At 37.2% G+C, this 27513-nt stretch overlaps 1 protein-coding gene and 2 long non-coding RNA genes across 3 annotated transcripts in view; 1 reads left to right on the top strand and 2 right to left on the bottom strand.

Annotated features, from left to right (window-relative positions):
* The window catches only part of ARHGAP18 (Rho GTPase activating protein 18), a 182710-nt gene that overhangs the window by 79379 nt on the left and 75818 nt on the right, over positions 1–27513 (bottom strand). The window contains exons 2-3 of the mRNA XM_069077434.1: positions 6909–7108; positions 1815–2050 (exon numbers count right to left, since the gene is read on the bottom strand). Of these exons, the coding sequence (XP_068933535.1) occupies positions 1815–2050; positions 6909–7108 (436 nt within the window). The remainder of the gene's footprint in view (positions 1–1814; positions 2051–6908; positions 7109–27513) is intronic.
* LOC138153294 (uncharacterized) lies at positions 10117–11744 on the top strand. The gene is made up of 2 exons (XR_011166330.1): positions 10117–10423; positions 10628–11744. It is a non-coding gene; the product is annotated as an uncharacterized lncRNA (long non-coding RNA).
* LOC138153293 (uncharacterized) lies at positions 11066–11627 on the bottom strand. The gene is made up of 2 exons (XR_011166329.1): positions 11211–11627; positions 11066–11133 (listed from the first exon to the last, which is right to left on the bottom strand). It is a non-coding gene; the product is annotated as an uncharacterized lncRNA (long non-coding RNA).

Genomic DNA, 27513 nt, shown 5'->3' with positions numbered 1-27513 from the left:
TGTGTGTGTGTGTGTGTGTGTGTGTGTGTGTGTGTGTGTGTGTGTGTAAGCTAGGTGATGCAGTGTATCCACTACTGGGTCACAAGAAAACCCTAACTGGCATCACAAAGAGTCAGTCATGACTGAAAATAACTGAAAAACACAATAACAAATTAATGTTAACCAAATCATTCCCCTCTCATACATAAATCAATGTGTATTACCTGAACACAGAAAAATGGAAGGAGCTTAATTACAGTTACAATTCCTATTCATATTCTACCACCTGAAATATGCTGAGAACTGTACTCCCTAAGCTGGTAGGCAACAGGTGTGTTTTTCTGACCACTCAGAGAAGAAATTAAAGAAGCACTGGAACATATGTGTTCCTATACTGTATCTGCCATTACTTTACTGGTCAAAACCAACTAGGAATACCCACATCTGGATATGGAATTTCAGATAAAGGAAGTAAAGTCCACATGAATGGAGCTCCTTCACTCTTGCTCAGGAAAAAAAAAAAAGCATAATAATATTGTGACCCCCCAACTTCCCCAGATAAGCCACTGGAAAAATATCCTATGGCTGAGAAAATAAAGCCAATATTTCTACTTCGACATTTAAAGGCATATTTTCATGCACTGGGCTTGAATTGTTTTCTTTAGCAATCTAGGATGACGGGGCAGATGGCATTCATTTCTGTAGTGAATTTCCTTGTGTCAGCAAGACTTCATGTGAAAGCATTTAAGAATGAGGCATCCATACACCCTCAACTCCTGTAGTTCATGTACATATAAACACAGCTGGCTAAAATCTGCTGCAGTTGCTAAATGCACAAAACAGATTATCACAAATGCAATACAGGTTCATGAGGAGCACTGAGATCTCAATTAATAATAATGTTGTTAAATATTCTATTTTATAATTCAGTGTGGACTTTGAACAAATTAACACTATTTTTATTAATTTGCATTCCTCCCCCCCCCCCCCCCCCGTTCTGGTGTTTCTATCAGCAGATTCTAGACCATCTGGCTCAAGAATTTACTAGAATTTTGCTTTAAAAAAAATTGTTGTTACCAACTTTGAGGGGGGACATACTCACTGAGACTAGTAGGCATGTGATTACAAAGATTTTGCTCAGTCTATTTTCTCACCCTTCTCCTTAAGGAGATCCTACAAGATCTCCTTGCCAAGAGGAAAGATTTGGCAGCTAGGGGCAACACCAGTTTAGAATATAAACTTGTTTGCAAAATCTCAGGGAGTGAGAAGCACCACAGGGAAAAACAAGTTTACAGCAAGTTTGGCAAGAGACCTAACTAAGCAAAGTCATGCTGAGGGCATTAAAAATGAAACTGGATGAAGGACAACAAACAGACCAAAAAAAAATAAAGATAAGTAAAGATTTTTATAACAAACTCTTTCTCCACCAACAAGAGAACTACCACATTTGGCATCATAACATCACAGTTACAGATGTGCTATAGGAGGAAGTAGAAATACCAGAAGAGAAAACAAAGATGGTGGCTGGAGGTTTAGACCACATACACATGGAAGAGGGCAGCACTGGAAGTGATACAACTTCAAGGATAAAGAAGGACTAAAGTGTGAACGAGGACAATTAGAAATGCTTGGGGGAAATGATGCTTTCATTCTCACTCTACTTCCATCCAACTATCAAAAATGTCCAAATAAATCAGTGATCCAGATTTGTGTGAGAGCAGAAAAAGAACAGATCCATCCTTCTTTATGCATATGGGATGGATTATTTCCAGACTTACCCATTATGTCTTCTCTTCATTAAAATTACCCAACCACCAGGAGAAAAGAACACTTACCTTTTCTGTTGACTCTCCTTGTTGAGCAAAGATGTCTCTGACATCAGGGATTTGGTGCTGCTTGTTTTTCTTCCTCATTGTCTGAGAGACAGTCTCCACTCGTTTCTGTACTGCTGCTGCCTGAGTCCGGGTCAACGTTGATAAGAATACCATGCTTTCTTGAGAATCTCCAGAACAGTCTCCGAAAAGGATTGATAAACCAGCCTCTTTCAGCCATTCCTCTTCTAACTCTCCCTCTAAGTCAACAGGGAAAATAGTGCTCAAATCAAGAAAGACTGAGAAAATTTCCATTATAAAGGAAAACATACCCTAACAAAATTCTTCGATCTCACTTCATCACATCACACCCCTTAAGAAATGTTGTCCGAGTGTTTGGTCAAAAAAAAGATATTAAGCAAAACCTCAATGTGTAGATTCAATAGAACCAAGAAAAAGAAAATTCTAATGACCTTAGAAATAATTAGATTTACCAATATCTCCATTTTTTTATACCACCCAAGAATAAAGTCAATGCTGAAAACATAAGGTTATAGCTGGGTCGCCTCACTCTATTCCAGAAATCAGTCTCATAGATTTTAAGAACTCCTAAAATTAGGTGCTATACACAAAGGAAATAGTTACTAGGAAGATATCTGAAGAGCATCAGTCACTAAATGATTTCATGGTTTAAAACTTTAAATTCTCCAAGTTTTAAATAGTAGTAGGCAGTTCTATTTACCTTGACCCTTAGACACCCTTTCCCCTTAGAAATGAGAAGTACATTTCAGATCATGGAAATTGTTTTTAGTGGTAGATAACTATTACAGAGACAATTAAAATAATCAATAGGAGAGATATTTTTAAAGCACCCTAATATTTAACTAATAAAATTAATGAAAATATTGAAAACACAAGAATTAAACATTTCCTTTTGGAAAGGGAAAAATATCATAACAAGTGAGTAACCAAATTACCAGAGAATTGGCTTGTACTTTGTTTTAGTAGACCCTGTAATTTTATCTCTGTATGGAGCTCCTGGTGATAAAATTCCCTCTATCCCCACAACTTACAGTCTTAAGAGAGTTGCTTGGAGCAGTGCCACTGACGCCAAGGTCAACTCTCTATCTGCTACAACCCCTCTATTTCTTGATTTGTTCTTCTGTCATAACCAACAGTATACAGGACAAAGAGTCTGTTTACTTTGGAATCACTTATTTCATTGAAGGGAGACAAAACTCATATGTGAAAATGCAGAGAAATTGTGATAAGTGGGGATTCTAACCTTTCTAACCTTTGCAAAGGTTGTTGCAAAGTTTTTTTTTTAAATAAGGATGTGTTTTAATCTTAATGAGTGACATAACAGCTCATGTTTATGTGTATGATGTAAATTAGCCCAAATACCCTTTATCATTCTCATCTATCTTGTTCTAATTTCCATTAGACAGATTTCAAGTTCACAGATTTTACTAGAAAATGTATGGACAGCACTCATACAAAAGAACACAATATTGTAATTTTTTTTTCAAGCCAGATCTGTGATTTCATTGGAAATTCCTATGAAGAAAGATTAACTACTAATACAGATCAGAAGCTGAGAAGGATCTGAAGCACAGAGATGTTCAATGACCTGTCCAGATTCACACAGTCATTTGGAACTTAAATTCCAGTCTAGGAACTCTGAAACCTGCTCTCTTAAATTGCTATTAAACGATCACAATAGGCCTAATAATTCTGGTTATGTACTCTTGAGAAAAGTCTCGCAATGACATAGAAATAGAAAGCAAATTGATGGGTTTGAGAAAGTAAAAGAAATTTTGAATGGAAAAAGGTCCAGAAAATTTGAAATAAGCCCTTGGATTAGATTTTAAAGTTTTGTTAGCATGGAAGATATTTTGCACAAGCAGAATCATAACCTGGGGGGTGGGGGGGAAATTAAACTGATATCAACCTGGAAAGTCTTTACAGGAATGGCAAAGAGCCCTGGAAATTAGCTGTCTCTTGCAGGAAGAGAAGTGAGGGACTATGTATATGGAATGTTTCAATGTATTGTCAAGAGGAAGTTGCTGTTATGTCTGGTGGTTTTTGCTTAACTGTTTTTTATAGAAGATTCAAGATAAGAGGAGAATATATCAGGAAATGTTAGAGACATCAAAACAAAAAGAATCATTAAATATTTTTCAATTGTAGAGCATCCTTCTATAACCTCAGACAAAGAGCATTCTTGTTCGTTGTCTTTGACTTCTAAATATTTTTTTTTCTGACTGTGTATGGGAAAAAAACTGTTTCCCTGTTCAAAGTATTATTTGTATGTTTATATATGTTTAGCTATTTTTAAAGCTGTCAATAAAAAAAGGAAAAAGGAAATTGATCCTGTCCTATTCAACATTTGTTTCATTGATTTGACTTAGATGAAAAACATAAAAGGCATGTTTATCCACTTGTGAAGAGATATGAGAGGGATCAATTTGAAAAGGATAATAAATACAATGGATAATAGAATTAGAATTCAAAAGTTTTTCAATAGCCTGGAACAATAGGCCTAAGCAGAAAAGCTTAAATTTGACAGAGATTAAGTTCTACACTAAGTGTTGTGGGTTTTTTTTTAAAGTCATCTCAGAAAGTATATGATAGGAATATGAAGACCTGTCTTTGTTGTTTTTGAGTCATTTCAGTCAGGTCCTATTCTTAATGACCCCATTTTGGGGATTTCTTGGCAAAAATACTGGCTTGGCTTACCATTTCCTTTTCCAGCTCCTTTTACAGATGAGAAACTGAGGCAAACAGGGTTAAATGACTTGCCCAGGTAGCTGAGTCTTGGTTCCATTGTGTCACCTAACTGTCAGAAGACCTGGCTAGACAGCATTTTATATTTAAAAAAAAAAACCTAGAGGTCAATCAATTAACTCACATTTATTAAACACCTATTAAGTGCCAGGTATTATGCTAAGCTCTGGGGATACAAAAAAAAAAAAAAAGGCAAAAGACACTTCTTGCCCTTTAGAAGCTCAAAGTCTAATGTTCACCATAAATTTAAAGTTATCTAAAAATCAGTTTCTCTCTCTTCGTGCTGAAAATCATCACTTCCAGATCAAAGAGAGCTCACCAGTGATATTACATTAAGATAAGTTCTGGATACGGCATTTTCCAAGTGAAAGTGAAATACTAAACAGAATCCATAAAAGGAGCAAGGAAACCCTATGATATGGTGATGAGTGAGAAGAACTGGGATTGTTTAGTAGAGACAAGGCCGGGCTCAGAAAAGCTAAACTAGTTATCTTTAAATGTTTCAAGGACTATTGAAAAGAGAGTGGATATTTTCTGTTTTGTCCCATAGGGCGGAATAGTACCAGTGGGTGGAAGACACAATTAAAGTAATAGCAAATCAATATAAGGAAAACATTTATTGCAAATAGAATAGCTGCTTCTAGTGAATCATCATGATGAAAAGTCATTAGTTAATCAACTGTCAGTGATATTATAGAAGGAGGTTAAGTTTAGAGCTTGTGAATTGATCCAACCATTATAGAACTATGCATTTGCTTTAAAACATCAATGCCATTTTGTGTGTGTGTCTGTGTGTGTGTGTGTGTGTGTGTGTGTGTGTGTGTGTGTGTGTGTAAATATACATAAGGGGCAGCTAGGTGGCACAGTGGATAGAGTGCAGGGCCTGAAATGAGGGAAGACTCATCTTCCTGAATTCAAATCTGACCTCAGACAATGACTAGGTGTGTGACCCTGGGAAAGTCACTTCACCCTGTTTGACTCAGTTGCTCATCTATAAAATGAGCTGGAGAAGGAAATAGTAAACCACTATACTATCTTTGCCAAGAAAACCCCAAATGGTGCTACAGAGTCAAACACAACTGAATTAACAGAACAGCAGATGTGTACATATGCATGCTCATACTATTTATTGTATGTACACATGTGTGTATATATATGCAATTGTTCATGTCCATATATGTGTATTTTGCATGCACATTGATGATATTATAGACAGCAGTCTAGAACTATGAATTGGTCTAACTATTCTGGAAAACAATTTGGAATTATATTATCTATATATATTATCATATTATATATGATATATTATTATATAATATATTTTTATATTTATGTTTTATATTTTTATATAATTATAAAATATTATCATATCATGTATGAACTACTGGAAATGGTACTATTATATGTGTATATGTCTGTCTGTATGTGTGTATATGTATGTACATATCTGTCACATGTGCATGTGTATATACACAATATATTTTATATGCATATAGATGTTTTTGATACATATAATATTATGATATATGATACATATCATGATATGTGATATTATACAAGGAAGTTAGTCTAGTGCTATTAATTGGTCCAACTATTCTATAATTTAAAATTATACCCCAAAAGTTACTACTGTATTATGCATATTTTAACACAGTGGTATCATTAATACGTGTGTGTATGCTTACATATGTATGCATGTATGTATATCTAATATATATCTAAAAGAGTTAAAAGAAAGAATCTATATGTACAAAAAAATATTCAGAATGACACCTTTTTTTTGGTAGCAAAGACTTGGAAGCATAAAGTGTACCCATTAAGTGCATGAGGAAAAACTAACCAAATCATGATATATTAATATAATGGAATATTATTATACTGTGAGAGATAATGAAAGGGATGTATTCAGAGAAACCAGGGAAGACATGTGGGAACTGATGTAGAGTGAAATGAGCAGAACCAGGAGAATATGTACAATAACAATAATTCTATAAAAACAAATAACTTCGCAAAATGTAAGAACTCTGATTAATGTAGTGACCAATGACTCCAGAGGATGAATGATGAAGCATGCTTCCCACCTCTAGAAAAGGGACAGAGGTCATTTCCAAGCATTTTTGAAGATCAGGAGAACTAAGAACACACTTGTATGCCATTTGTATAAGCCTACTAAATCTGTGTACTACCTCTTCCCTAACAATTTTCAAGTTGAAATGTTATTAATCCTATTTTTAGGCAAGTTATTTCAAGAATTTTTTTTCTATTTTCATTTCTGTCCTACACTCATTAGCTACATTAACATATAAATAGGCTGAAAACATGTTTTATTACCATCAGGCTCTTTTACAACCACCTCCTCTGGTTCTTCATGTCTGTTCTCTCTAGATTTTTCAATATTTTCCAGTTCTGTCCAATAGTCTTCCAAAGATAAGTCATCCAATGAATCCTGGGAATTCGACCGATCAAATGGTGGCTTTTCTGCAACTTTTTTGGTGCTTTCATGGTTCATCATATATTGGCCAGATTTGCGACTATAAATTCAAAAGAAAACAATTCATTACTAGATAATAAGGAACAGTTAAAACAAAGTAAGTCTCAGTTGGCAACATACACTTAAATTTCTAATAAAGTAGTTCTTTTTGGTCTGCAACAATATTTTTATATGAGAATCTTAACAGTATAATCATTTAAATTTTATGATGTCAGAGACCTGAGTTCAAATTGTGACTGACACTTGTGATAACTTCAGATAAGACATTTGACCTCTCTGGGCTTAAATTTCCTCATCTATTAAATTAGGAGGCTAAATTAGTGAATATCTAAGTTGCCTTTCTGCTCTAAATAATAAATGCTCTCCTGGGGAAGAATGGGGAAGAAAAAAATTCAATTTCATGAATTATCTTTCAGCTTTAACTACAACTCCTTACAATCTAATGAGATAGGCAATAAGTTGTGTCTCGATTATAAACAATTTATGATCACAAATCAGTGAAAATGAGTTAGAATTTCATAAGTACATTTGAATCTATAGAGTTCTGCTTTCCATAAGTAAGCCAAGCTGAACCAATATCTTTGAATAACAGAAAACCTTACTTAGCAATAAATTTCACTACTGGAACTGCAGTTTATGAATGAGAATGATTCACTAATTTCTAGACTATTGTTCTAATCTAGTAGAGGTACCTTCCCAATTAGTTTTCATTTAGAGCATATATGTGTTTTTTGAAGAGCCAGAGAAACTAGAGATCAAATTGCCAACAGTTGCTAAATTATGGTGAAAGCAAGGTAGTTCCAAAAAAAACCTCCCCAAAAACAACAACAACAAAAAAAACCCATCTACTTCTCATCATTGACTGCATTAAAGACTTAGACTGTATGGATTGCAACAAAATGTGGCAAGTCCTCAAAGACATGGGAGTACTAGATAAGTTAGTTACCTCTTGAGGAACCTGTATGCAGACTAAGAAGGAACAGTTATAACTAAATGTTGAACAATTGATTGATTTAAGATTGGAAAAGCAGTCAGCCAAGGTTGTATATTCTCACTTTATTTATATAATTTATATGCAGAGTACATTATATGAAATGCCCTGTTGGATGTAATCAAAAGCTGGAATTGAGGTTGCTGGGAGAAATATCAACAATCTCAGATACCCAGATGATACCCAGTACAGTGCCTTATAGCAGTAGCAGTTTAATAATTGTTTGCTGATGGTTTGTTAGTACATCTATGTAATAATAAAGCATAAATACAATAAAACCATTCATTTGAAATTTGCTGTTATTTAGACTTCTAACTAGGTAGCAATATACCTCTCATTAATTATGAGAAAGTGGTTTGTTAAACGACCTGCAGTTAAGAAAATCTCAGAGGACCAACCTGCATCAATTGAAGGATAGTGTCATTTATTTTCCCTATCTACATGATAATTATTAAAAATATAGTATTAATGTTTATTTCAAAGTAAAATTATTTTTAAAAATTTGCATCAATTGATGTATCTGGTATTTCTAGTGTTAGGCAAATAGTACAACCATATTCCAAAAGAAAAGATAAAGACTTCTGGTTTTAGAATCAATGTCTTCTTTATATACAGTTTGAGAAAAATAATAAAATGGGAAACCCAGAAGGTCCCAACAAGGAAAGAGATGGTATTTTCTTCATGCTAATCACAAATAAGTCTCATTAGAATTAATAAAAATTAGTTCCTTAGAATAAGTTCTCTAGAAGATAATAATTTATTAGTCTCTATTTACTGTGAGTAAATGAATAGCTTTTTTTAATTTTTAAAAAGTTAAACTGTTACTATGAGTTAGTTATAAAAGTGAAGAAACTTGTGGTGGCTAAGAATTAGAAATCAAAGGGATGCCCATCAATTGAGAAATGGTTAAACAAGTTGTGGTGTATGATTTTAAGGGAATATTATTGTGCTATAAGAAATGACAAGCAGGATGATTTCAGAAAAACCTGTAAAGACTTAGATGAATTGATGCATAGTAAAGTGAACAGAACAAAGAAAATGTTGTATACAGTAACAGCAATATTGTTCAATGAAGAATTGTGAATGGCTTAGTTATTCTCGGCAATACAACCATCCAAGACAATCCCAAAGGACTGATGATGAAGCATACTCTCCTGTCTCCACAGAAAGAACTGATACTGATTGAATACAGACTATTGAAGCAGGCTATTTTTCACTTTCATTTTCTTTCTTTTATTTGATTCATCTCGTACAAAATTACTAATATGGAAATGTTTTACATAATTTTATATGCATAACCTATATCTGATTGCTTACCCTCTCAGAGAAGGTGAGGGAGAGAGGGAGAAGGGAGGGAGAAAGGGATAGAATTTGAATTTCAAAACTTTAAACAAAAATGCTAAAAAAAAAATTGGGGGTAAAAAGTGAAGAAACTTTAGTCCACAATCCAAATATTCCCTTTACTTTTACTCCGATTTGTAGAAGTGCTTAGATATTGTCATTATTCATTCCTATACATTCATTAAGCACCTACGATGCTGTAGATGTTGTGTTGGGGGAGATACCAAAAAAAAAAAATAATTTTCATGATTCATGACTTTGATAATTTCATAAATTCCAAGTGGGTTAAATTATCCATATACATGATTTGCAAGTCTATAGATACAGCCCAAGTCTTTCTCCAGAGTTCAGGTTCATCCTTCGTTTTCAAAAAGGACCAATGACCTCACAGGGTGATGTCTTGACTATCTTGTGAATTGGATTTAAGTGAGGAAGAATTGCACAGTCATCAGCCTCACTCTCTATTCCAGAGTCATAGAAGTCTAGTGGCAAGACAAAAGTAGGAACAACTGGCAAAGGCCCCAGATGCAATGGATGACCTTGGCATTTTTGATGTCTGACCAAAATGTAAGCACTCCACAGCATAGCTGGAGCAAATTGTTCTCATCTGCCCATTTGTAATGCGAATGTAAATTTTAAAGATCTTCCCTGCCCCTAGGCTAAAGTGCACCAGAAGCCTGGGGAGGGAGGCTTGTTTTTCAGTAGATACTTTTTGATTGGCCAGTGGATCAATAAGGTTGTTACATTCTCTGAGCCAGGAGAAGGCTTATATAAGCCCTGATGTGTAGCTTTGTTTTGGGACTCACTTTGAGAAGTGTTCTGTGATTTGATCTGAATTCTGGGAAGCCGTTGTTGAGAGTCCCCCGGCTTTGAAAAACCCAGAATGTGGAAACCCAGATGTTGACTGGGTATGGATGTAATGGTTGGACAGTTTGGGGAAATCTGTCTACTTGATGTTTCTGTCTTGATAATTATGCCTGTATACTTTGAGGTTCAGGGTGCTGACCTTTTCTCCTGAACAAGGTAAACGATATATGTCTGACTGATTAAAGTAAGCTTGTTAACCCATTTTGAGTTGCTTTCCTTTAACAAAGCAGATCCAAGAACCTGTGGTAGCTGCAAACCCTGAGGATGCTTGGGGTGCTTGCTGCTACAAAATGGCGTCACGAACAGGATCTGCAGAGTAAAAGGAAAGTATGGGGACTGGGATAATTGTTTGTTTCCCAGTTGTGGTAGCTGTGATTCTGTGGAGCCATGGACCAGGAGAGAAGAGTGGCCTGCATGCAGACTTCGCTGAGCTGAGAGCGGGAATGGTGAGCTGCCTGCATCGGGACCTGGGCAGAAGCCAGGAGCGGCTGCCGCCTGCGGGAGGAGAAGGAGCCCAGGAGTTCGGAATTCAGCCACAGGAAAAGATAAGAACTGAGCAGCAAAGCAGGGGCACTGAATGTGTTTCCTGGCTGCATCCCACAGTTTGGGACCCAGGGGGAGGATGGACTTGTGACTATGGTGGGTGGGATGAAGTGCCTTGGATCCCCAGGGACCCCACCTTGTTGGTTTTGTTGCCCAGCCCCCTCTCTGTGCTTGGAAGCTGGGGCTGGAGCTGTGTGAGGGGAAGGACACTCCCCTCCCCCCAGAACTTTATTTGAACTCTTGTTCTGAATTGAAGTGATAATGCTATGTACTTTGTGTTTGTTTAAGGCCCAGTGGCCACTTTGGTAACTTTAGTTCTGTACCTTGAAAATGTAACCTAAGAATGTACTTTGTGTTTGTTTAAGGGCCAGTGGCCACTTTGGTAACTTTAGTTCTGTACTTTGAAAATGTGACCTAAGAAATGTTCAGTGCTAATTCAAAAGTAAATTGTCTATGCTATGGGCATGAAAGATCTTGGGGCCGAATGTAATGCGAATGTAAATTTTAAAGATCTTCCCTGCCCCTAGGCTAAAGTGCACCAGAAGCCTGGGGAGGGAGGCTTGTTTTTCAGTAGATACTTTTTGATTGGCCAGTGGGTCAATAAGGTTGTTACATTCTCTGAGCCAGGAGAAGGCTATATAAGCCCTGATGTGTAGCTTTGTTTTGGGACTCATTTTGAGAAGTATTCTGTGATTTGATCTGAATTCTGGGAAGCCGTTGTTGAGAGTCCCCCGGCTTTGAAAAACCCAGAATGTGGAAACCCAGATGTTGACTGGGTATGGATGTAATGGTTGGACAGTTTGGAAATCTGTCTACTTGATGTTTCTGTCTTGATAATTATGCCTGTATACTTTGAGGTTCAGGGTGCTGACCTTTTCTCCTGAACAAGGTAAATGATATATGTCTGACTGATTAAAGTAAGCTTGTTAACCCATTTTGAGTTGCTTTCCTTTAACAAAGCAGATCCAAGAACCTGTGGTAGCTGCAAACCCTGAGGACGCTTGGGGTGCTTGCTGCTACACCATTCTACTGGGGAAAGTCTTCACATGCTAGGGGTAAACATTTCCTTAATTCATCGACAGGTTTGAGGTTTATCTGTTACCATCAACCTGAGTTTGTCCATATGCCAAGATGGTTTTCCTGGTGTATGGTCACTGCACATGCTAAAGCTTCTTAGAGCCATAGGTCAGAGTTAAGAGAGAGGTGAACATCAAAAGTGGATGAACAGCCTTGAAAAGGGCTCAGCAAGCCCTCACACCAGAGGTGCTAGCCCCAAGCTCTGATACTATATCATCAAACTATGGACATTTTTTCCCACAGTTTCAGACTTTATTAAATACACAAAAGCCCCATTATGTACCCATTGCTGTGGCAGGCCGGCTAGGGGTTGTAGAGGGCACACCCCCACCTCTGTTTGCCTCTCTGCAACCTATTTGCTCTCCCTTCAGTAGTTCATTGTAGAGCATGGCCAAGGCTCCCAGGAAGGAGATAAACTCCTGGAAGTTCACTTCCTGATCTTGGTCCTGGTCCAGACTTTCTATTAGTACTGCAATGTCTGCATGTTCCATTTTAGATGCAAGGCAGAGTTCATTCTGGATCAAATCCTTCAGCTCCTTCTTGCTCAGAATGTTCTTATCACCCTCCTTGCTTGAATATTTGTGGAAGATGCCAAGAAGGACACAAATAGCTTCACCCAGCTCAGACACACACCATAGCTGCCAGGTAGATGAGAGGGAGGGAAGGCAGAGAAAAGCAAAGATGAAAAATTGGTACCTAGGAATGGGATGGGTCACTGTCCGGCCATTCTTATCTACCTAAGGACATTTTGAACTGAACATTATATAATTGGGCATTTTGAACTGCCACCTCAACTTCAACATGCCCCAAACAGAATTAATCTTTTAAAACAAAAACAAAAAGCAAACAAACAAACAAAAACCTTTGGTAATATGCCTTCTTCATTCTATATAATACCTGGCCTGGCCTTCACCCCTTGGTGAAGGGATCCTTGATGTTACTTTGTCCTGCTGTTAATCAAGATGACAGACCCCTTTCAGTATACTCCCTCAATTAACTTAATTACCTCTAATAAAACCTATTAATAACCAAACTGTTATAAGCCCCTCTTTATTTGGTATCTCAGTGTTCTCTCAGAGGGTATGCCAACCTACAATTGGCATAAAAAGGGCAGAACAGATCTGCCCCCTTATGTTTGGTATAGTGGGCAGGATGGTCTGCTCCCCTTACATCTACCTATCCTAACAGTGACAAGGTCTGGTCAATTCTCCCTTCAAACCTCTTACACCAGTCTCCTCCTCTCCACCTCCCTAGCTTAGGCCCTCATACCCTCTCACCTGGATTAATACAACAGCCTCCTAATTGGTCTTCCTGCTGTCTTTTCTCTCTCAAACCCATTCTCCACAAAATGCCAAAATAATTCTTAAAGCACAGGTCAGACTATGTCGTTCCTCTGATCGATAAACTCCAGTGACTCCCTGTTACCTCAAGGTTCAAATGCAAACTCCTCTGTTTGGCATTTTAAGATCTTCATAATGCAGCCAACCCACCTTTTCAGTCTTATGCAGGACTCCCATCAACACACTCTTCAGCTTAGTCAAACTGATTTTATTGCTGTCCATCACAGCCTTATCTTTTATACATCCCAAGTCTGGAATGCACTCTCTCCTTACTTACAAATATTTGAGTCTCAATCTTCCTTCAAATCTCTGCTAGAAAACCACCTCTTACACGAAGTGTTTCCTGATTCCTTTACCTGCTAATGCCACCCATCAAAAATCTGTGTACACCTATAAGTGAACATCTTATTTTTCTCAATGGAATATGTGCTTGTTGAAGCAGAGGGCCTATTTCAATTGTAAAGGCTATTTAGAACTTTCCTGTAACCCTTATGCAACAAGAGACTAGTATACTTAAACCCAGGAGCCTAATATTGACAGATGCCATAATTTCTGCTTTGGTGTCTCATAGCTAGCATTTATATATTGCTTTAAGATTTGCAAATTGTTTTTCATGCATTATCTCATTTGATTTCCTCATCTAGAAAATGAGAGGTTTGCACTGAAGTCCTGTGGTTTCTTCTTAACTGTAATATTCAATGTTTCTAAAACGGTACAATTCTTTTCTTCTGTGGCTATCTTTATTATATACTATCCTAGTGTCTGTTTAAGCTTTCTCTCTCCCCATTAAAAAAATCTTCCCATTTCCTTCTATCCTATTTTTGGCTTTTTTCATTCTTTTAAGTTATAGAAGACTAGAATTGCAAAATTTTAAAAAATGTTTATCAACTAATATTTTATGTTTCCCATCTTAATTTTTAAATTAGTGTATTTTAAATCTCACAGAAAACACACCAAGCTTTGGAACTTAATTTAAAAAAAATGAACGTTAAAATTGTTTTTATATGTAATTAGAGACTGATATGGAAATGTGTTTTGTATGACTATACATGTGTGAACTGTATCAAATTACTTGCCCTCTCAGAGGTGAAAGAAGAGGGAGGGAATTTGGAACTTAAAATTTTATAAAGTAATTGTTAAAAATTGTTTTTATATGTAATTGGAGACCAACATGGAAATGTGTTTTGCATGACTGTACATGTGTGGCCTATATTAAATTGCTTGCCCTCTCAGGGAGGGGAAAGAAGAGGAAGGGAATTTGGAACTTAAAATTTTAAAAAGTAAATGTTAAAAATTGTTTTTATATGTAATTGGAGATTGATATGTAAATGTGTTTTGCATGACTGCTCATGTGTGACCTATATCAAGAGAACTTGGAATTTAATTTTTTTAAAAAGTAAATGTTAAAAAATGTTTTTACATGTAATTAGAAAATGTAAAATATACATAATTAGAAAATATAAAAATTTCAAAACAAAAAAACCAAGCTTTCTTTCTATAAATTTGTGACTCTAAATTACCATTTTCTTTGTGTTATAATGTCAATTTCTCCAGCCTTATCACAAAGGGATATTATTAAGTTTATTTCTATGACTTGTGCTATCATCTTTTATAACTGTATCTTTATGAAGTTTTTAGTGTTTTTCAGATCATTTTGTGTTCTTTTTGTCTTTATGAAGTTTTTACTGTTTTTCAGGTCATTTTGTGTTCTTTTTGTCTCTCTCATTATACTGCAGGTTCTGAATGGCAGGGGCAATGTGCACATTTCTTTTTAAATGTCTAAGCAATACCTAGAACTTCAATAAATAATGTTGACTGATGGGCTGAACCATGATGATTAATGAAAAATGATATTTTGGTTTATCTCTTCACAAGGAGGAGGCTTAGTTTTATGATGAATCACAATCAGCTAAGCCTTTTCACTGCCAAAGGAATGTGTTTATCCTGGAAAAACATTTTTCCAGTAAATTTCCATTAAGATAGAATATCTGGAAAAAAGTAATGTATCTAGTAATGATACTAGGAGAAAGTACTATATAAACACACCTTCCCTATCAAGTTTACACTTTCAAAACCTAAATAAAAAGGAAACCATGTCACTTTTCACTGAAGAACGAATCTAATAATTTGTCTCTGATAAGATTCAAGAGCCGAATAGACAGGTGTCTATGGGCATAGAGCACCAACACTGAGGCACCAAAGACAAGAAAATTCACTTTCCCCTCTCCACAACAGTATATACACCCAGTAAAAGCAATAACTTCTAAGTAGAAATCAGTCAGTTATGGACTTGTACTTTCTGTATAAATGTCATTGTACTTTCTGTAATTACCGTTTATATCAATAAATATGTGCGGTCATTTCTTTTCTATTTAAATAATGCTGTGTTTCAGTAAATGTACCTACTTAAGAAATCTGGGCCTTCTTCAAACTGTTAGGTCTCCTAGTGGAGGGCAGTTCACTACTTTCTTCAATTCTATTTTAAAGAAATGTTATAGGATACTGTGTTTATTTTGGAAATCAGGGTTTTAAAACACAAAGCAACATCTGCAAGGCATAAAGATAGAGAGAAAAGTTGCCAAAAAGAGAGATCCAGACATGTGGTATGCTGAAAACAATCACTCAAAGAAACCATTTATATTACAATCAGCACCCAATTATTTCCCACCTGGTTGAGCTTCATGAAGAGTAGTTTCCTTCCCCCTCCCTCTCCTAGGAACTTCACCTCCTCTGAGCAAGCATTACCCCATAAACCCAGCTGTGTGAGCAAGACTCTTTCTTTGTGGAAAGAATCCTTCCTCCATTTAAAGGATCTCCTTCCCCTCCTCCTTTCTAAGGATCTGGACCTCAAAACAACATCCCACATACTGCAAAAATGTGAATAAACCGACAGGTAATAACATTCACTTTCACATGGCAGTTTACAAATCTTTTGTTACCCAATGACCCCAGTAAGGTAAAGACATTAGCACCATCCACATTTTAGAGATAAAGACACCAATATTGGGGTTGGAGGGGGGAAACTATGCCCCACCCCCAGTTCTTGTGCTTGTTAAGCAGTATATAAAGTTCCCATAAGATGGAAATTCTGGAGTGGAGTGTGAAGTGTGGAGGGTTATTGAAGGTCTAGACATCACTTTACTGGCATCACAAATCCCTGTGTCAAGCATCTGAACCATTAATTAGCAAGAGTTGAAGAGGACAATTCTTCTGTTCTGGCTTTATCATCCAAGTTTACTTCAGAACCTTTTAATAAAAACTGTTCAGGTGTGTACTTTAAGATCAACTAACAATGGGAGAAATAAGACTATACTTTCCCAATGTATTAATAGAAATGTTTCACGAGATGGATTAAAAAATGTTATTCAAAGAGATGGTAATGTAACACATTTCTTGGTAGAAGGAAGTTCAGTTCCCTGGCAAAATCCACTTCCCACAGACTGATGTAGTGCCCTTGGGATATCAACTAGGCAATTGTAGCTTATTAAACTCTCATATTATTCCAATTACTGAAGTTAAACTGAAGAATCTGATTTAAAGTCCTCTTTTTTTAAACTTTTTAAAGACGAACATCACTTTTGTTTTCTAGGATTTTCCCAAAATTATGACTAGTGACTACATGATGGCCCTTAGGGTGCAGATCATCAGGTAAAGTACTTAACACAATGCCTAGCATGTAGTAGACATTTAATACATTTTTTTCTCTTTAGTACTATCATTATTATTATTAGACTTTCCCAGGATAAAAAAGTGAGTTAGTATCCTGACTCACATATTTTTTCAACTATGAATTGCTGTACCTATTACAACAATTTATTTGACTATATTAGCTGCCATCCTGACTTACTAACAATTATTTCAATTCAACAAACACTTAATAATTAACCATTTGCAATATGCAAAGAACAGACCTTAAGATCTGGGAGACAGAAAGCTGGAAAATGATAAGAGTCCCAGACCACAAGGATCTTATAAGCTAATAAGGGGAGAGTGGCATATACACAGATTAAGTCTGACATAAGGTAGACTGCAAAAAAAGGTAAAGGAGAGGGTTAAGTAAAGTTTGAATAGGGGCATATATCCCTTTTTAGATGAGCTCAGAAAGATTTCAGAAGCAAAGGAATACTTGAGCCCAGCTTTAAACTAGAGGGATTCAATAGAGAAAGATGAAGTGATGTTCAAGGCATGGGAGATTGATAGCCTGAGCAAAGTTATGGGGGCCAGAGAACTTTGAATTGGGTTGAGAAACTAGGAGGACAGTTTGGTCTCTACCAAATTCCTCCTCTCTGGAGGAAAATGACAGGAAAAAAGGAGGAGAGAGAAAGAAAAAGAGAAGAGCAGCTCGCATTTAGATAGAACTTTAAGGTTTTCAAAGCACTTCACAAATATTCACTCATTTGACTTTCACAACAAAGCTGGAAGGCAGGTGTGGTTATTATTATCATCATTTTACAGTTGAGGAAACTGAGGCAGATAAAAACTAAGTGACTTCCCAGGTCATACAATTAGAAAGTGCCTGGGGATGGATTTGAATTTGGGCCTTCCTGACTCCAAGTGCACTGCCTTCTCTATTCCACCATCCAAAGTACACAAAGAAAAGCATGAACCATAGCTTGAAAGCTAGAGTAGAGCCAGATTATATAATACCTTAAATGCTAGGCATCACCCTACAGGCAATAAGGAGATACTAAAGGTATTTTCCAAAGGGAATGACATAGTCAGATTGGTACATCAGGAATGAATGAATGAATGAATGAATGAATGAATGAATGAATGAATGAATGAATGAAAAAAAGCATTTAACCTATGTGCCTGTCTTAATGTAGTTTGAGTAAGGCTTGGGATGCCAAGATACACACAAGATAGAAGCTAATTCCAGGCTCACTTTCTGAGAGCAGAAATAGGGTAGCTGTCCATCCAGGATAGGTGACTTTAGCAGTGGGATTGGGGGCAATGGGAAGTATCAGTGAGACATGGGCAAAGCCAGCCAATGGCAAAAATAAGACAGAAACACTATTGGAGAGGCTGTGAGAAGATAGGCAGACTAATCTACCATTAGTGGAACTGTGAATTGACTTTGTGGCAAAATATCAGAGTTTGCTTCTTCAATTTGCATTTCTCTTATTCTCTTAGTATGCCTGATGTGAAACATGTTTTCATATGGATGATGATCCATTGCATTTCTTCTTATGAAAACTCTTTGTATATTTTGACAATTCATCTATTAGAGAATGGTTAATTGGTTTTATATATTTGTATCAATTCTATAGATCTATTTCAATACCAGATTTTCATATCAGACAAGTAATGATTGACAGAAGAATGTCCCAGAAGAGATAGGATAAGGTGGGATCAAGGTCACAATCATAGAGATTTGTCTTGGCAAGGAAGAAAATCACACCATCTTCTGAAAATGGAAGGGAAAGGTTAGGTTAGGGCAATGAAAAGGTTTGGAGATGTGAAGAATGGAAGATAAGAGAGCTCATGATGGATGTCCTGTGCCTTTTCAGTAAAATAATAGGTCAGATCATTTGTCTAAATGCAAAGGAGGCATAGGCAGGCAAAAAAGATAGGAGTATATCATATGGCATACTATTCTACATATTTAAAACCAATTCATCTGAAAATAACTTGAACTTGTATATATTCATAAATTTTTAAGTATTACAAGTTGCTTCAACTATACTTTTAAAGCTTTAAAAAAATTATTCTTAGCCAGGGACAGTCTATCTTTAATTACTTGATTAAAAAAATCAGACCATACCTCTGTGTATTAGTTTCTTAGCTTAATTTTATGGAAGGATCTCTTTTTTTTCTCTTAATATACCCCACTCAAATACCTCTATTAGATGTTCAAAATTTCCCAGATATCACATGAATATAGCGTTTCCCATCCAGTCTGTCATCTTTTCTGCATCAGTTAAGCCAAAAAGCGTCACATTAAAAAAAATCATTCAAATTTCTTGTTATAAGGAATTTTTCTTTTTTCATATTGGCAACAATATTGAAAAAACATAATCACTGCCAATGTGGTCAGAATAGTAATACTACAAAATTGGTCTTGTAGTTTAGTGTGCTTGTTTGCAATGACTAATCACTCCTTCATTCTGTAAATGGCCAGGTCACTTTGCTTTAGAAGTCAATGCTTAGTATTATTCAAAAGAAGCTAATAACCCACAAGAGGGCTCTGAGAAGTGGAAAGAAAGAACACTGTAAGCTGGGGAAGAATTGGTTAGAAGATAATCCCTCCTAAGTCTTTTCTCCCTTGAGCAACTATCTCCAGTCAATTCTGCTAAAAATCATCATTGCCTCCCACATCTCTGCAATATTTGCTTTGCTTCTAATAGATACCAAGAGCATATATCCAGAACTAGAAATGGCCTTAAGAATCCATCTATTCAGATTTCCTCAAATTTATAAATAAAGTGAGCCCCAGAGGGGTGAAGTGAATTGCATAAAATCACACAGGCAGTAAGTGGCAAAGCTAGAATCTGAACCCAGACCATCATTTCCCTTCCTGGTCCTTTCCAGTATATCACTCTGCCTTTCAAGGTTATGGGAGTCATTTGTAAATTCCAGAAAACACTGAACCAAACTGAAAAGAGTCACCTAAAGACAATGGAGAGGGACACAATAAAACACATTACCAACCAATAAGGGCATAAGAGAAAAGCATAAGGATGTCTGTCATCAGAGAGATGTGTGATCAAAAAAGAAGGTGGACATCCATTTTGGGGGTAATGACTAATAAGTTATAGTACATAAATGTGATGGAATATTATTGTGCTGTGAGGAATGACGAAAGAAATGGTTTCCGAAAAACCTGGGAAAACTTATATGAACTGAGGCAAAGAAAAGTAAGCAGAACCAGGAGAATGAGTTACATAGTAACAGCAATACTGTAAAGATAATCAACTGTGAAAAACATAACACCTCTGATCAATATAGTGATCCACAATTATTCCAAAGGACTTACCCCCTCTCCTTACGATGTAAAATTATATTCACTTCCAGATAGGGAGCTGATGGTCTCTGCATGCAGATTGAGGCATATTTTTATTTCCTTTCTTGATTTTCTTTGTTGGGGGCATGGGGCTTTGGGAGGGGACAGGGGTAGGAGATGACCTGACTGAGAAGGTACAGAAATACTTTATAAATTCTCAATGAGAGGGGGGTAGAGCAGAAGGAGGGAGAGAACTTGGGACTGAAAATATTTTTTTTCTTTAAAAAAAAAGGTAGTTTCGGGGTGGCCAGGTAGCACAGCAAGTAAGAGCACTGGCTCCAGTGTTGGAATGACCTGGAGATCGAATCCTGGGCTCAGACACTTAGCACCCAGAAACACCTGGCCGTGTAACCTTGAGCAAGTTACTTAACCCCAAATGCTTTAAAAAAAAAAAAAAGGTAGTTTCATGGTGAGAGAGAAGTACAACCAATGGGCAGAGAGACCATGTTCTCCACTCGTATGAGTGGGGCCAGCCTGTTAGTAGATAGACTCCCTGGGCTGTATTAAGGTCAGGAGCCTCAAAGAAAGAGAGGAAACTAATACACTGCAATGTATACCATTGCAAGGGGTGCCTCCTTCCCCATGAAATAACAAATGGAATGAAATGAATGATCCATGGCAAGTCACACCAAATGTCTGTGCTTCTAAATCCCTCTTTGGAGTGACTTCAGACTTTAAATTCAATTATCTTATAATATTATTGATTAAATACACATAGATCTAAAGGGGACAATGCAACTTACTATAATATACACAGACCCCTTTGCTTTTCTAAACCATTGCAAGGACATTGCAATTCAACATTTTGTACCATCCTTAACGCATTGATTTTTTTTTCCTGAAAGTATCAACAGTCACAACAGTCTATATATTTTGTATCCTTTATGAAGATTCCTAGATCTGTTTCTCCAATCTATCTCTACTCTTTGTTTAAGAAACTCATTGTGCAATCATTCTTTATCACTGCTACTGTGCTCCCGTTTATCAAATAACAGAAAAGACCTAGGAAAGAAAACTTGAATGTTTCAACAGAAACTTTTTTTTTCTGTAGGTTGATGGCTTAATGGGGAACTTTAAAAATTAGTATGTAACAGCAAGCACCCTAGTATACCCAGGATGGCTGCTAGTACAGGTTCTCTGATCTGCTTTTCTAAAGGAAAGCAACTCAAAAGGGGTTAACAGTCTTACTTTAATCAAACATTTTTCATGTTCAGGGGGAAAAGTCAGCACCCTGAACTTCAGAGAAAATACAAACAGAAGTTACAAGCAGACCAAAAAATACAGACAGAGAAAATAACACAATTCAACAAACAGACCAACAGTCAGGGCTTCTAGCTTGTCTGACCATCATATACATACATAGTTACCAGAGAAAGAAACACCAACATCTGGGTTTTCAAAGCTGGGAAGGGGAGGGAGGAGGACCTCAATGGCTGCCCAGATTCTCTTCCCAAAGTGAGCCCCAAAGCAAAACCTCACCTCAGAGGTATATATAGCCTTCTCCAGGGTCAGATAACACAACCCTCCTGACCCACTGCCTAATTACAAAGTAACAAAGTATGGGCCTTCCTGGAAAAAAACAAGCCTCCCCTAAGCAAGCTTCTCCTGCTGGGCTCTGCTCCACCCTTCAGCAAACTCCTCCCACCACAGGTTCCATGGAACCACATTCAGCCTATTATGGGGCAGAGTATATTTTCAAATCAGGAAAGGTACTCAAATTCCCTTAGGCTTATTAAGGGGCAAGGAAGATCTTCAAATTCCCATTACCATTACAGATGTCTTTATTTCTAACTCGCACATGTAATTTGCATAGCCCATGGTTTCATATTCCATTCTTATAAGAACCAAATTACCTCATACTGATTATAGGAATCCTCAACATTTTAAAGGTTTGCCTTCTGTTTTCTCACTGGTCCTTCTTAATAGAATAAAAAGTAACACTGACTAGAACAGCCCTAACCAAATAAGTATCACCTTTGTAAGTCCTTGTTCAAGGAAGTCTTATTTTCTACATACAAAATTCACCCTTGGCTAATGGCATTTAGGGCTCACCTATTGACAGAAACATTAGCACATTTAAAATACAGTTCTTTGTGCCACTGAGAAGAGCCCGATGTACTCTCTGATGCCCAAGGACAAGTAACAAGATACTGTGGAAGACTGTATTACTAAGTTATTCATCCCTTCTGATTATATATTCTATTACAGTACAATGGAGAAATCATCCCATTTCTCCAGTATTATTATAGTGGTATTTATTAAAGTTAACCTTCCACTAAGCTGTGCAGAGAAGGTGATGGGCAAAATCTCCAAAATGAATGGCTTTTAGAAAGCCTAGCGGGTGTCTTTTTTTTTTAATGGTTTGTCTTAAAAGCACCTCCCAGTGAGTAGGAACAGTGGTTAACATGAAAACTGAGGAGGTAAACATTGGGTTGAGAAGAAAACCATTTTCCTCAGGCTCCAAAGTTCATTTTTTATGGGCAATTCTAAATAACTATCCTTCATGTTAAAAGCTTAGACTGAAAAGAGTGTCCAAAGGCCAATGGGTATACTTTTATGAGCTATATAGCAAGAGTTATACAGCAGAAATAAAGTCTACCTTCCCAAAACATTAACCTAAATTTGGACCAATTCTACATTCCCCCTTTTGAAAACTGTTCACAAAATGGGTTACTCTTAAAACTCAGAGTTATTTTCACCTTTACAGAAGCTAAGGTTGCCTTCTCTTAGTAAATTCTTGATAGTCTGGAGGACCCAACACAAAATAGTTATGTAAAACAAAAGATTAATTGTACTTCCCAAAACATACCAAGATACAAAGTAAGAAATTAGAATTAACAATTCACATCTAAAAATTTCACAGCATTTCACAGAATTATAGAATTAGAACAGAACAGGATCTCAGGGACCATCTAATTTAACATACTCATTTCACTACTAAGCAAACTGAACCCCAGAGATGTAAAGATTTGTAAAAATTAGAGGTTAGAGGCATAACCCATGTCTCCTGACTTCCTGGTAAGGTGCTCTTGACTTTTGAAAGACAAAGGGAAAAAAGAAAACAGATTTTAGTAGGTTTTCATTTATGGGAACAAAGTTTATTCTTTTACAGAACAGTATTAATCAGGGTTACAGAGAGGAGGAATGATTCTATGGAAAATGGGCAAGGCAGTACTTCTTTCTGGCCATGTAGTGCCAATGTAATAGTCACAGCACTGACGGCAACTATGAATATGCCAGCATAATTCTGAATCGTAAAATATAACAGACTCTTCATAGAAGACAGAAGCAAAACATTTATTCACACACCAGAAAATCAAATCCCCAAACCAGAAAGCCAAATCCCAACACCAGAGAACTGAATCCATCATAGCAACAAAGAAGTTAATACTCCATAATACATCAGGGAACCATACCATAACTAGGCTGTCTCTTTGCCTGTGTCCTTTCCTCCTTCCAGCTCTAAGTGCTCTGACTCAGCTTCCTCTGGGTTCTGCTCCACCCGTTTAGCAAACTCGTCCCATCACAGGCTCCATGTGATTACATTGGGCCTATTAGTGGGCAGGGAAGATCTTCAAGTTCCCCTAGGCCTATTAAGGGGCAGGGAAGATCTTCAAATTCCCATAACCATTATAAACCATCCCCATCTTCCAGACATGAAATTATGCTAAATGTCTAATTCAAAGTTAGAAGATTGTAACTCTTTTGAACCATAATCAAGACCCTGTCCCCTAAGTGGTAGAATGGACACCAAGAGTCTAATTCATAGGCTCCTCATATACTTGATATTGTCAATTAAGTCCTGCCACTCCTCAGTTTTAGATCACTCCTATCATTCATCCCTTTGTTCCTACACATATGTGGCTCATCAAAGGTGAAGTAAATGATGTGCAAATGTTCTGACAGGTTCCACTACAAATTTATGTTATATAACTTCAACAGGGCTTCATTGCTGCTAGGCAATCCTACCATTGTTTCCTTATCAACTCAACTCTTCCAAACCTTTTCATTAGTCTTCAACCTCCCCTCCTACCCCCCTACATCCCCACTCCCTATCCCCTCTCACCAGGCTCCTCTCTCAGGTGAGAACCTTGCCTCATATCTTAGAGAAAAAAATGAGATAATTTGCTGTGAACTCCCTCTATTCCCCTCTTTTCATCTTCTTTCACTTGTGTGTTCTGCCATGATTTCCTCCTGCATCCCTGTCTCACAACATTGAAGTGACCTTATTCCTTACCAAGGCTAACTTCTCTACTTGTTCAAGTGGTCCCCTTTTATCCCATCTCCTCCAAGACATTGAGTCTCTCTGTCATTCCTACTCTTTCACTTATTTTCAATCTCTCCCTCTCTACAGGCTCATTTTCTACTGTATACAAATAAGTCCATATCTCCTCCCCATCCTGAAAAAACTCTCACTCAATCTTTCCAACTCCACTAACTATTGACCTATATCTCTGTAGGATATATCTGACCTATATCCTGTAGGAGCTAAACTCCTCAAAAATTCTGCCTATAAGGGGTGCCTCCATTTTCTCTCCCTTCACTCTGCTCTTTTTTTAAAAAAGTTCATTTTTATCTTTAACATTCTTTTTTTTTATTTTGTTAATCATTCACTTCTCCTTGATACTCTCTTCTCTCAATGCAAATTTTAAAAACTCTGAGGTACCAACTCATACCTATCAGATTGGCTAATATAACAAAAAAGGAAAATGCTAAATGTTGGAGAAGATGTGGGAAAACTGGAACACTAATGCATTGTTGGTGGAGTTGTGAATTAATCTAACCACTCTGAAGACCACTTTGGAACTATGCTTAAAGAGCTATAAAACTGCACATAGCCTTTGATCCAGGAGTATTAATATTAGATTTGTGTCTCAAAGAGATCTTTCCCGCCCCAATTTCTCTGGTGATCTCCAATCTCACATCTCCAAATGCCTTTCACATATCTTGAACTGGATGTCCAGTGGATGACTTTAAATTCAATATATTCAAAACAGAACTTATAATCTTTCCCCTGTAAACTGTCCCCACTTCTAACTTCCCTGTTACTGTAGAGGGTAATACCATAATCCCTGACCCTTCTAGAGTCATACTGGATTCCTTACTATCTTTCACCTCCTGTTCCCCCCTACTCCCATATCCAAGCCATTGTCAAGGCCTGTTAATTTCATCTTTGTGACATCTCTTCCATGAGTTGAGACCTTAGAGGTAATTCATCTCAACCCCTTCATTTTTATATCTTAAGAAAATAAGGCCCTGGGGCAGGTAGGTGGCACAGTGATTAGAGTACCGGCCCTGGAATCAGGAGGACCCGAGTTCAAATCTGGCCTCACATGCTTGACACACTTACTAGCTGTGTGACTTTGGGCAAGTCATTTAACCCAATTGCTCTCCAAAAAGCAAACAAAAAAAGAAAATAAGGCCCAGAAGTTGAATGATTTTCTTCCTACTGCTCCTTCCTGAAATTCAAACTCAAATTTTCTGACTCCCTAGCCAGCATATTCTCCTCAATACCTTAGGATCTTTACTCTTTGGTGTTGATTGAAATTGTTTGCCTTCCTTAGGAGATGTTGTAAAGATATCTCAGGAAAGGAACCAGAGACAGGCATAAAAATAATTTTTATATTCTTTATAAAGACAGGACTTATCTACTAACTATATATGGTTGGTGAAGGGGAGTACTATAGGAGGAGTCAGAAACGATTATGGCATTGAATATCTTGCTGATTAGAAGAATGATAATCCCAACAGAAATAGAGAAGTTTGGAGGAGATGTGAGTTGTCGTTGTTGGAGGAACATGAGTTCTGTCCTATCTAAGGTTTTCTGTAATTAGTTTTGTGAAACCTTTCATATATTGCTAGATTATTCTCCAAAAATCTTATGCACATAGTCTAATAGGGCACCCATTTCCCTACAGGCCTATCAACTTTGACTTTGATCATATTTTTAACTAGAAGATAGAAGCTTGCACCTTAAACTTTTAATATGTCTTTCTCTGCTTATTAGAGTTTTATGATTTTCTCAGAGAGCTATTAATGTGTCTCTCCTTTGGGCTATCCCCAACTCACCAGGCAGGCTTTCTAGAGGACAATTAACCCAGGTTAAATATACTCTATGGATCTACACTACTAAAACTAAGAGCTTACAAATCCCAAACAATGTGTTTACTCTTCTGGAGCCGTCCAGATGATACAATTAGCTCCACTCAAAGTTATTTACCAGAACAGCATAGCAAGAGGATTTAAAACAGAACATTCCCCTCATTAAGTTTAGAGCACAGGCTCCAAAGAGTCACACCACCAATGTAGAATGTGAATGAGCATAGAGGTCACAGATTTTCACACGTGAAGGGCCCATTGAGGGGAACATGTGTGTAAGGGCAGCTCCCACTTCTGATGCTTAGGGGTTCCCAAAAGCCTCTCCTGGTCTTTCTCTCTGGGGAAGACATCCTGGCAGGGTAGCTTGCTTCACTAGTTGGTTATAATCTCTGCACTCTCTAGTTTCTGACTGAGTTGAAATACTTGGCAAGGGAATTACTAGGATTTCTTTGTTAGTTTGTTCTTAATAATTTTTTATTTTTTTTTTCCCTTCTCTTCTCTGACACTTCACCACTCTAGTGCAGGAAGGCCCTCATCACCTCATACCTTGATGCATCTGCCTGCCTGAAGTCCCTCCCCACTCTAATTCATCCTCCTTTCAGCCACTAAAGTCACATTCCTAAAACATAGGTCTAATCATTCCATATATCCACATACACACCCTACTCAATAAACTCCAGTGGCTTCCTATTGCTTCAATGAGCAAATACAAAACCCTCTGCTTGGCATTTGAAGCCTTTCACGACATCCCCCTCCTATCTTTCTGGTTGTCATACACCTTACTCTCTGGCACTCCTGGATCTAGTGACACCGGCCTCATGGCTATTCCACAAACAAGACACTCCATCATCTCTTGTTCTAGCCATTCTCTCTAGCCTGAAATGCTCCTCTCCTCTCCTCCAACTACAAACCTCCTTGGCTTTTTTTTTTAAGTCCCAGCCCATACCTCACTACTGCAAACTTCCCCAACCCTTCCGGTGTCTTCCCTCTATCAATTTTCCCCCATCCTATATATAGCTTGATTTGTATACATTTCTTCGCATGTTGCCTCCCTGTAGCGGCAAGCACCCCAGCGTCCCCAGGGTTTGCAGCCAACACAGGTTCTTGGATCTGCAAATCAACATCTGGCTTTCCAAATTGCCGCTACAGGGAGGCAACATGCGAAGAAATGTATACAAATCAAG

This window comes from Petaurus breviceps, unplaced genomic scaffold (genome assembly GCF_028583685.1).
Source record: "Petaurus breviceps papuanus isolate PSGF00001 unplaced genomic scaffold, PetGlider_PUasm1.0 90977, whole genome shotgun sequence".
Classification (NCBI taxonomy): Eukaryota; Metazoa; Chordata; class Mammalia; order Diprotodontia; family Petauridae; genus Petaurus; species Petaurus breviceps.
This window is presented reverse-complemented; position numbering and strand designations above follow the sequence as displayed.